At 40.2% G+C, this 11,752-nt stretch overlaps 1 protein-coding gene across 2 annotated transcripts in view; it reads right to left on the bottom strand.

Moving 5' to 3' along the window:
• Positions 1–1,739: 1,739 nt before the first annotated feature.
• The window catches only part of ACBD5 (acyl-CoA binding domain containing 5), a gene marked incomplete at its 3' end in the record, with an annotated part of 29,672 nt that continues 19,659 nt past the window's right edge, over positions 1,740–11,752 (bottom strand). The window contains exons 6-13 of one of the 2 annotated variants that reach the window (XM_082193808.1): positions 9,833–9,958; positions 7,801–8,013; positions 6,463–6,569; positions 5,537–5,789; positions 5,166–5,365; positions 4,734–4,784; positions 4,206–4,315; positions 1,740–1,958 (exon numbers count right to left, since the gene is read on the bottom strand). In XM_082193808.1, coding sequence (XP_082049934.1) covers positions 1,946–1,958; positions 4,206–4,315; positions 4,734–4,784; positions 5,166–5,365; positions 5,537–5,789; positions 6,463–6,569; positions 7,801–8,013; positions 9,833–9,958 — 1,073 coding nt within the window. Of the gene's footprint in view, positions 1,959–4,201; positions 4,316–4,733; positions 4,785–5,165; positions 5,366–5,536; positions 5,790–6,462; positions 6,570–7,800; positions 8,014–9,832; positions 9,959–11,752 lie in introns of those variants that run through there. The other variant, XM_082193809.1, reaches the window with a different exon arrangement.

Genomic DNA, 11,752 nt, shown 5'->3' with positions numbered 1-11,752 from the left:
ACAGTGCAAAAAATGTCACAGTCCAGAAATTACTTTAAAGTAGATCAGTTGACTGCAGTAGGTTCATGAAGGAGTAAGCAGCTGTGGAGTTGCTGCTCTTTTCACAGGTCTAGAATACGTTTTTCTATTTTTTCAATACACAAACTGAAAAGCAATCACTTTAGGTTGATTTATATAACATCATATAACAAAATGTAATGTTAGTTAATTGCTAGCTTTCTCGTTTGCTATAGAAAAGTCCCTTCTAGTTGTAGTCTGAGATGCTACTACTGAAATTATCAGGCTGTTATATTCAAATAGGTATCTAATCAAGTAGAAATCTAATAAAGTGACAATGCTAAAATTGTCTTGAAAGTGTTTAAAGAGACTTGCACTTGTAAAAGGCCCAGTTATGAGAAAATGCCGCAGCAATTATGTATGTAAAAAATATTACAACAATAGAAATATTGCCCTAAAGTTTTTAAAAGCAATAGCCCTAAGCTGCAAATGCAACAAAAGTTTGGGTGCCAACTGCTGCTTTAGACTATTCACATGTGCATGTGTGCACATGCAGACACACACACAGCAGTCTAAGCTGACAGTGCTGATTAGCCATGGGAGCAGGAAGGGGCTAACTGGCTTGAGTCGAGGGGCAAAATTACACTGACACCAGCTGAATCTGTGGCAGGACTGTCACTACTTCTAACAGAAGATGGGAAGACTGAATGCTTGTCCCAATTTTTTAAAAAATCCTCCACACAGAAACATGGTAGGGAAAAGCTCTCTTTTTTAATTTAAAATAATGTGGAATTTCTGGTATGGAGGAACATTCAATCATACAAGCCTCACCTGCTGTATTTGGTAATAGTCATAGGTTTATAACCCTAGTGAGAAAATATATAATAGAGGCCCTTTTACCAGGTCTAGCCTGCACATGTAGCACAGCTTAGTCACCTTTAAGGTACTGGATGCAGGATTTTCCTGCAGCAGCAGCAGCAGCAGCAGCTTCCTATTGCCCTAGCACTGGAGCCAATCCATTCACAACAGCCCGTTTCTATACATTTCCTGGGGCAGCAGTGTAAGTTTTTAACATGCATTTTGAACACCTTCTAAATTAATAGTATGCAACTTCTAAAACTGAACATTAAGGACTATTTACAATAAACTGTACTTACATTCTTGTTCCATTGATTTCAATAAGACAATGTAGGTTAGGGGGTGCCAGGGCCATTTTACGTACTTTATTCTGTGTACTGAGTTCTGAATCTATCATGCCATATTCAAACTCTGACTGCTGGTCTAACAAATTAAGATGCTTGACTTGTTTTTTTAAAGAAGCATTGATGGTCCCCATGGAAGTACAATCTACAGCTTCAAACACTTCATTTGTTTCCTAAAAAACTACCTCATCTATGTAGCAGCAATTTATATATTAGATCTCCCAGAGCTACAATGTTAATTGCAGTCATACAATCCAGATACTTGGACTATTCTAGACTTTAAAGTTTCCTCTGCTTATTGTATGTTTTGTATGCTATGTGGAAAGTCTTCTGCGGCATTATAAAATAAATCATGTTAAAAGTAACAATTCACAGGCTTTCATTATTGTTTTGTTGTTTTTCATTAATTGAAGGAACTTCTTCATTCCAGCTTTGGGAAGAAGAAACACTCTCAGTAGATGCTGCAGTAATAGCCTTCAACTCTACAGACTGTTCATCCAAAAAGTACATTCCAAAACAATTAATTTAGGGTTCATGTGATTGCTGGATGGGATAGTTGTATTTATTTGTAACCTAAGAGAAAAGGACCATTCATGTATGGTATGCCAGGTAGTGCAAAAGGGAGGAAAAAATAGAAGAAAGATGTAGCCATCCCAGCATCTGCAGTTCTTGCAGGTCTCTTAAATTACTTCACCTTCCAGAGTCTCCATGTTAGCAGTCCTTAAGTAAAATCAGGAATTGAATCCTCAGTTCTGTTTTCTGAGAAGGGGAGAAGAAAACACCAACTTGAAATGCTATCCTAAGTATTTCTTCTTAGCAGTCTGTTGAGTTTGATGGAATTGCATGCAAAATTGCTACCCCAGCACTTTCATTTACCCATAAACATTTTACAATACAGTGGTGCCTCGCAAGACGAAAAGAATCCGTTCCGCGATTCTCTTCGTCTAGCGGTTTTTTCGTCTTGCAAAGCAAGCCCATTGACAGCCTAGTGGATTAGCGCTACAGCGGTCTAGTGGCTTTCCGTGATCAGCTGTTAAGCGGGTTTTTCAGCGGAACAGCTGATAGGCGGCTTAGGAAAAGGGGGGAGCGAAAAAAACCCGCGGGGACGCGCAAGATTTTTTCGTCTTGCGAAGCAACCCCATAGGGAAATTCGTTTTGCGAAGCGCCTCCAAAACGGAAAACCCTTTCGTCTAGCGGGTTTTCCGTCTTGCGAGGCGTTCGTCTTGCGGGGCACCACTGTATTCTTGTTCTAAGCCTTAAAATGCTTAGAATTACACCATCCTTGATTAATACCATTTACTGTTTCACTTTATTCATTTTAATACTAAAATGAATAAGCTGCTTTACACATTCCTGCAACATGACCGTTGTTGGTGAAATGTCTAGAAATTCAGCAGATACAAGGGCTCTTCAACTCCATATATATATATATATATATATATATATATATATATAACAGGACGCGGGTGGCGCTGTGGGTAAAAGCCTCAGCGCCTAGGGCTTGCCGATCGAAAGGTCGGCGGTTCGAATCCCCACGGCGGGGTGCGCTCCCGCTGCTCGGTCCCAGCGCCTGCCAACCTAGCAGTTCGAAAGCACCCCCGGGTGCAAGTAGATAAATAGGGACCGCTTACTGGCGGGAAGGTAAACGGCGTTTCCGTGTGCTGCGCTGGCTCGCCAGATGCAGCTTTGTCACGCTGGCCACGTGACCCGGAAGTGTCTCCGGACAGCGCTGGCCCCCGGCCTATAGATGTGAGATGGGCGCACAAACCCCAGAGTCTGTCAAGACTGGCCCGTTCGGGCAGGGGTACCTTTACATACATACATATATATATATATATATATATATATATATATATATATGCAGGTTTTGGTGTCTTCGGGTGTCTTCCCGTGTAAGAGTCGGGGTGTCTGGGCGACGTTTCGACGAGGTCTCACTCGTCATCTTCAGGCTGGTGCTTTCGGCTTCTTGTTACTGGAACAGAGCCAGTTCCAGTAAACCTGCATTCCTGTACCCGTGAAAATCTACGAAAGCATATATATATATATATATATATATATATATATATATATATGTTGTATATATAATATGTGGGACGTGGGTGGCGCTGTGGTCTAAACCTCTGAGCCTAGGGCTTGCCGATCAGAAGGTCGGTGGTTCAAATTCCAGTGACGGGGTGAGTTCCCATTGTTTGGTCCCTGCTCCTGCCAACCTAGCAGTTCGAAAGCACGTCAAAGTGCAAGTAGATAAATAGGTACCACTCCAGCAGGAAGGTAAACGGTGTTTCCGTGCGCTGCTCTGGTTCACCAGAAGCGGCTTAGTCATGCTGGCCACATGACCTGGGAGCTGTACGCCGGCTCCCTCGGCCAGTAAAGCGAGATGAGCGCTGCAACCCCAGAGTCGTTCGCAACTGGACCTAACGGTCAGGGGTCCCTTTTATATATAATATATATACAAGGCTTGGCTTGGCAAAAAACTTTAGTGAAAATTTTTCAACAAAAGAATACTTATTGTTAATAGTTAGAATACATTCATGGCAAAATATATTTCACATTAAGCTTGTGCTTCTAAATTCCTACCAAACAAGAGAAGTATCCCCCAAATTCAAGTGATATCAGGACAAATCTTCCATTTGTCTGTCCATTACTCTCATACCTAATAATAAGCCTGATGTCTTCATTATTTTCTTCAGAAAAAGGTTAAGACTCGACCACTGGACAACACTGACTACTCAACAAACTATGCAAGTGCGACACATGAGGCAGCTTGGCATAAGATTTTGCTTTGACTGGTGTACTATTCCAGCAAAACACTATCTGTGTGAAAAGATATATCCCTAATATAAAATGGAATCTTTATGGTCCTTGTGAAAAAAATCCTTGTGTGCTGATAAGATTATACACAATCAAGGAGGAAATTGAGAGGGAGAGGCCAAAGATCCAAAGGGCAGCATGGACTCCTGCATTAGCAGAGTAAATTAGCATATCTAACAGGATTGACAGTCTTACCTCCTCCTCCTTTGAAGATACACATGTACCAGCCACTGGGCAACAAATGGCCAGAAAACAGCAAAGACTAAAGTACCAGGAGAAATCTCGAATGGCCACCAGGAAGGTCTCTAAAACAACACACACAAAAATAATTTCTCCAGTTATATAAGATGTTGGTAGATGTCTGCATAGACATAGAACTATCTAAGATTATATATTTGGAAGCTGTATGTTCTGCCCCAACTGGGCACTGTGTCACTTGTATATTCCTCCCTAGTCTCTACATTTAGAATTGCTTTAAAATTTCCTCCTGTAGATCTGTCTTGCAAAAAATATTCAAGATTAATCAGGGTAATAAATAAAACAAATGCATCAAATTAACAGGAGACAAAAGGAACAGCATTTTGAACAGCATTTAAAACACTGCTTTTTGGCCTCTTTTTAAGATAATTGTGTTATGAAAAGTTCCATTTTAATCTACATGCAGTCAAAGGAAAGACAACATAAAAATCAAAGCTGCTCTGTTGAAAGTAGGTAAGATCTTACCTTCGCAGGTGAGGAAGCCTGATTATTTGAATATACAGTTGCAGTTCCTGCCTGGAAATAAAACACAAATTTAACACAGTGACAGATTATGTTTCAAATTTATACTCACAGCTCCACATTATATTCCTACTGTGGTTTTTGAAACATTGCAACGTAACATTGTTGCTCACATAATGAAATGGAACACTTCTGCTTGGAGTGATGATTTTGCCACCTGTTCCCTGCCACCCATCCTTTGCAATTAAGCCTGCTTACATACAGACTCCCCTACATTACACACATGCTTACATACATTACTCCAATAATCAAGCTTTTTAAAATAATGAGTAAGGATGATCTCCAACTAAGTCATGCTCCAAGTAGGAGCACTGATGTAAAGTAGGACTAACACTAGACATCACCCTAACTTTATAGAATACAAGCACATCTTACCTGTGAAGTTGTCAGTGTTTCCAATGCATGCAATCTCTGAAGGACATTTTGCATGTCTTCTTGTAATCGTATAAGCACTACTGCAATTTGTTCATTGAGGCCACTTCTTGGTCCTCTATCTGACCCCCATCGTTCTCCATCTCCACCACTACCCATTTGTCCACCTTGGGCGCCATCACCTAAAGGGTGCATTCTATGACCTACATTTAGGAGGGGAAAGAGAAAGCATTGGGAAATAAGGCATGGTTTTTAATCCATATAAAAATCAGACTATGAAAACTTTTTTTGTAAATTACAAAAAAAAAATTAAGTATGGCACTAGACTTGCTTATCTACATAAGTACATAACAAAACAAATATTCCAACAGTACCTCTCCCTCTTCTGATTCCGTAGAAATCCACCTTTTCACCACCTTTCTTTTCTTTGTGAGGGCCTCCATCACTTGCCTTGCCATCCTCACCACCACACTTGACTTCACCTTTTCCTTCAATTGCAGCCACCATTATACCATCTGTCTTGTAGTTTCCAAGTTCAAGAAAACCAGAAGCACCCAGTAGACTGCTGTGGTCTACTTCTGAGAAATGTAATGGATGTTTTGACAATCCTTTTGTTGACTCCAATATCTACAATTTAAGAGAATTAGCTATTATATTTTCCGTAAAGTATTTCCCATAAAGCTGGGATACCTAATATACCTAACATACCACCTATGTTAGAGTCTTTTGTGGACTATTGTTGCGGTCCAGGGGCTCCTCTGCATTTAATATGCATGTTGTGGAAAACGTAGATTTCTTTCTAAAGTAAATAGCAGCTTGAAAGGACCTCAGCAGGGTAAGAAAGAGTTAAACTCTCCTTTCTCATTTGCTGCAAACAGAGTATTTATCAGCTCCCCTAGGAGCATATATATTTTAAAAGAGCATGCTGAAAGCAATAGACACATTTAAAACCACACCTAGGCTTACCATTATACAGACTGTGGAAGCGTTGTATTAGATGTACATTCTATTATTTCTTCCAGATTCTAACCCTTCATCCATTTAGCAGAATCTAAAGAACTGCTTAGGCTTACAGAAGGCAGTTATGTGAGACCCCCTAGAATTTTGGGCTTTGAGCAGTTATCTTCATGCTATATCAGGAACTGATTTCATCAGTCTGCCTTGCAGCATGAGAGGGTTGCTGTTCAAGCAAACAAGTTTAAAGATTATGTAGGTTCAAAGAACTAATTTCATGTCTCTTTGGATTCTGGTCACTTTATGTTACCTTTTCACATTCAGTACAAAACTTGATAAACTGTACCTCTTCTTGTCCAAACTGCTCCATGGAATCACAGTATATTTCACTATCCGAATCGCTTGTCAAGTGCTGAATACCAGAGACCTCTTCAGCGGTATCTTCATTTGCACCTGTGTGTACAGATATATGACCAAACACTTAATAAGTGCAAACAGGCCAATTTGGGCAAGAATAAAACAATGACAGTGCAAAAGTCCACGTATAAATATTTCATCAGTCTAAACTTGCCTCTCTCAATCTTGGGTCCCCAGATTTTGGACTACAACTCCCATCATCCCTAGCTAGCAAGACCACTGGTCAGGGATGATGGGAATTGTAGTCCAACAACATCTGGTAACCCAAGGTTAAGAAAGGCTGGTTTAAACAATGAGCACATGATCACACTTCAAATATTAAAAAGCTTATTATGTAAGTTGTCTGCTTAAGATAAAGCAGGTGAAAGCACTGCTTGCAATAGCTATTCACAATGGGGCAATATCGTTAGATGTGGTTGTTGAGGTTAATTTATCCTAATTACTTTGAACCCCAACTCTCTCAATTATATTTTCCACATGGATGCCCTTTGTGTAAGCACTTTATTTGCATGAATCTCCCAACCACTTTGGGAGGAGGAGGAAGAAACTTGTCAGTCAGAAGAGAAGAAGCCTCAGTGTCATTTACTGTACATGGAGGAGTTTACTTTGATTCTCCATCACACAAAGACACAGTAAGTATATGAACGGAGGGCACACAACAGTCAAATACTGTATTTACTCAAATCTAATCCGTACCTTTTTTGGCAAAATTACATTGCAAAAATTAAGGTGTGCATTAGATTCAATATAAAAAAATTCCTTCCTGTAGCACCTTAAAGACCAACTAAGTTAGTTCTTGGTATAAGCTTTCGTGTGCATGCACACTTCTTCAGATACGTGTGCATGCACACGAAAGCTTATACCAAGAACTAACTTAGTTGGTCTTTAAGGTGCTACAGGAAGGAATTTTTTTATTTTGACTATGGCAGACCAACACGGCTACCTATCTACTATTAGATTCAATGGCACATTTACATTTGCCAGCAAATACTTTTTTTCCCAAGGTTCTGAAAACTGAGGTGCGCATTAGATTTGATGGCACATTAGACTCGAGTAAATATGGCATAAAAAATTTAACAAGTTTACAGAATATATTATAAAGCATACCAAAGTTTAAATCTCCAATCATGTCCACTACAGCTTGGTAAAAGTAAGGAAATAATCTTTACAAACCAGACAGCAAATTCCCAGGGTAGTCTTCACCACTGGAAAATTCTGCTTGACAAACATATAGACTAATTTGGAAAAATGCACGTGAGGAAAGCACCTTGGTGAGAAGACCCAAAATTAGAAATTATAGGTAGTTCAAGGCGCTTGTCTCTCTTCTTTACTTCTTCATCCACATTTATACCATTCAGAGCAGATTTAGTCTGTATGCCATTGTGAATGTCAGTATTCGGGACATCTTCACAGCAACCATTGGCGACAACACAGTCCAGCTCCTGAGCAGGCGTCAAATCTGGTCCCAGACTCTCACTTTCTGTAAAACCAATAAATAAGGGGACAACATTTCAAATAGACTTATACAATGAAATATACTAGTTTTTACAAATGTGCTTTTTTTATTTGTTCATAGATTTAATGAACTCTACTCAGGGCCAGATTTAGGTTTGATGAGGCCCTAAATTACTGAAGGTAATGGGGCCCTTTCTATGTCCAGCTGTCCTTTGTCAACAACAAATTGCCACTGTTTTTTGTGCCGAATATACGCTATATGGTAATTTGTGGACCTAATAGGTATCTAAAGACATTTGCACATGTTGCCATGCAACCAGTCCATGCAGAATGTAGGCACCCTATATATGGAAATGAGCAAACCAGTGATATTTTAGAGAGCAGGCTAGCAGGTAGGGCCCTTTACTTACATCATAGGAGCCTACACAACACAAAACACTGTTGCTGTATGTAGGTTTTATTTTTTATTTTTTATATTATATTTTGGAAATGTACATCCAGGTTTTTTCCCCTTTAATTTTTTTGGGGGTCCCCACAAGAGTGGGGGCCCTAAGCTATAGCTTTTGTTTAGCTTATACGTAAATCCAGCACTGACTCTACTCATCTCTGACAGTCTCTGTCCATGAAGTGGGCAGCATTACTCCACTGGTATGGAAGCCTCCAACTAAATGTGTGGAAGCCCCACTGCCAGGATCCCAACTGGTGAAAGCCTACGGAAAGTCCTAAAACAGCAAGGGGCTGAGCTAGCACAGGATCTGCTGGATATCAAGCCAGCCCCACTGCAATGACATGTCAGCACTGGGCCTAATGTGGGCCTCATTGCTGTAACGATTTCAAGTGTTCCCCTTCCTCTTCTGCACCAGTCTGTGAGAGTAGCTGAGCTACGGATGTGGCTCTGGGCCCGATAGCCAGTTAAGCCCCGACCAAGGGACATGGGTAGCTCTGTGGTTTAACCCTAGGAGTTACCGATCAGAAGGTCAGCGGTTCGAATCCCCGTGACGGGGTGAGCTCCTGTTGCTCGGTCCCAGCTCCTGCCATCCTAGCAGTTCGAAAGCATGTCAAAGTGCAAGTAGATAAATAGGTACCACTCTGGCGGGAAGGTAAACGGTGTTTCCGTGCGCTGCTCTGGTTTGCCAGAAGCGGCATAGTCCTGCTGGCCACATGACCCGGAAGCTGTATGCCGGCTCCCTCGGCCAATAAAGCGAGATGAGCGTCGCAACCCCAGAGTCGGTCACGACTGGACCTAATGGTCAGGGGTCCCTTTACCTTTACTTAAGGTTTGGATTGCAATGTTAAGTTACTTGTACTACACAATTCATTATGAAATGTTTCCATTGGTTACAAAATAATAAAGAAAAGGAAGAAAAGCTGAACCACCCATAGTCCAACTACCTGCATGTTGCTTTTGACTTTTTTGTGTGTCTTACTTTGTATTTAAATTGTGGGCACCCATTCGCTGCAACTCGACACATTCCATCTCTGCAGTTACATGTCCTGCATTCACTCATCACTCCTATTACCAATCTGTTAAATATCTTTCCATTACAAAAAAAAACCACAATTGTACACAAAAGCTTACATCCTAACAACACCTGTTTTTCCATCATGTTCAGAATTTGCTCCTAGGTAAGTGGGGGCAGGATTACATCTTGATAATCAGATTCCCAAGCCTCTTCTGAAATCTGAAGTTTCCAAACAGGGCTCACTCTTACAAAATAATGTAGGGCAGAGAGACACGGGACCATTGCTTTTTTGTGTTCCACAGCAGCCACAGTCTGATTGAGCAAGACTGGAAAGAAGCACAGCTATGAAAAGGTGGGTGCGGTTCAGAAATAAAGCTGTACCTTTCTCAACCTGCTTTAGCTCTGTTATTTCTTCCTGATGGGGTTCCTCCTCCGACTCTGCTCCGCTGTCGCTGCTTTCAGATTTGCCATTCACAGCTGGCATAGACGTTATGGAATATCCAAGGTCTAAAAGCAAGTTCAGAAAATGAATATTTACTATAGGAGATTGAAAATAATTGTGTAGTTATTAAATATTTGTTTTTTAAAAAAATAAATCAATTCAAGGCAATTTCTACCTCTTGTCCTTAAATATAATTCTCATATATTATATATATTTTCCCCAAACTTTCCCTCCTTTGGCTCACAGCATCTGTACTGGTAAGTGAAAATTCCTTATCATAGCTTGAAACCAGACTTGGATTTTTTAGGGTTTTCAAGGGCAGGGAATGTGACCTTGCCAATGTTGCTGGACTTGAGGTCTCATAATGCCTGGCCATGAACTTTGTTGTCTGGGGCTGATGAGAGTTGGGAGTCCAGCAACAACTGGAAGGCCACAGGCTCTCTACTCTCGGGCAAAACACACCATTAACTATTTGCTACTGGTTCAGAATCCATTGCTTAGGCAAGAAACCGTAGGTACGCCAATACTATTCAGAAGCCAAACTTCTCCATGGCTTAGAAAGCTTCTTTTAGCAATGGCATACTTCATTATAAAAGTATTCAATGCAAAGTGTTGTGTGAGAAGAGCAGATATAGATATGCTTCAGCTTTTATATCAACTACATTTATGTCAGTAAAGAACTTATAGTTTTGTATTATTATTACATGGCTACAGATACAGGAATGCGAGATAGGCCGTCACTATCAAAGCCAACAATTTTAAATGTCAAGCAAGCCTTCAGTATTCAGTCATATATTCTCTATTTTGAAACCAGAAGAAAATTCAATGTCTTCCTGAAACACTATTACTGTATTGGCCCAAATAGAAGCCACACCTTTTAAATTCAAGGGGGGGGGGGAGAAAAAAAGACAATACCCAAATATAAGCCGCTCTCTTAAAATTCCGCAGCCACTCACACCCGTTCCGTTTTACCGTATGTCTGCTTTGGCAGCGAAATCGTAAAAACCAATTTTTGTAAGGTCGCAAATTTAAGCCATACTTTAACTTTTCACGGTTGGAATTTGGAAAAAAGTGATGCTTATATTCAGGCCAATACGGTATTTGTACCAACATAACATTATATATATAATAATCAGTCTGTGAGGGTATTAAAATAGGTCACTTCTTGACTCCAGGGATGAATTATTTAGTTCTGGCCTTAAATAACAGAAGTATGTATGCACCTATGCCACTTCAATTCAATAAGATTCTTTTTTATTACTAATTTCAGTCTGATTTGGGGAGGTCTACCAACGGAGCAACAGTGAAACAACAGAGGCAAGAAGAGTGTGATCGGTATTAGCATAACTTTTACTTGGGGTGCCAAAAACTTTAGCATGTTTAATCTTTTGATTCAAGTTGCTTGTTGCGCAAATCAATAGCTGGGACTTGTTAAACATATTTTACTGCTTCCCTTTGTCTGCAAGGGACTTTGCTACTCAGATCTATATGATAAATTAAAGGGTGACGAGGCAGATTAGTTTCCATACTTTTGTTCTAGGCACTGTGACAAGAACGGATCGTTTTCGCAACAGAGTCGACTAATGTTTCAGACAAGGAAATTTGTTTGATAAACAAAGCAGTCCCAGTGCAATACAGTAGCTCCCCAAATTGATATGATTCCCAAATAATAACCATTTTGATGATGTTTAAGGAAAATGACTACGGTATTTTTATTTGCTGGATCACTCATAAATATGGCTTGCAGAACTTTAGTTAGGATATATGATCAATATGGCTTCCCTATGAAGCATCAGCACATTCCCTGCCTAGCCACATATGGACTGAAGAGGAAGACAAGGATTATGTTCAATTCAATG

The sequence above is a fragment of the Podarcis vaucheri genome, assembly GCF_965113315.1.
Source record: "Podarcis vaucheri genome assembly, chromosome: 12".
Classification (NCBI taxonomy): domain Eukaryota; kingdom Metazoa; phylum Chordata; class Lepidosauria; order Squamata; family Lacertidae; genus Podarcis; species Podarcis vaucheri.
Note: the sequence above shows the minus strand (reverse complement) of the source record. Positions and strands in the feature narration are given on the sequence as shown.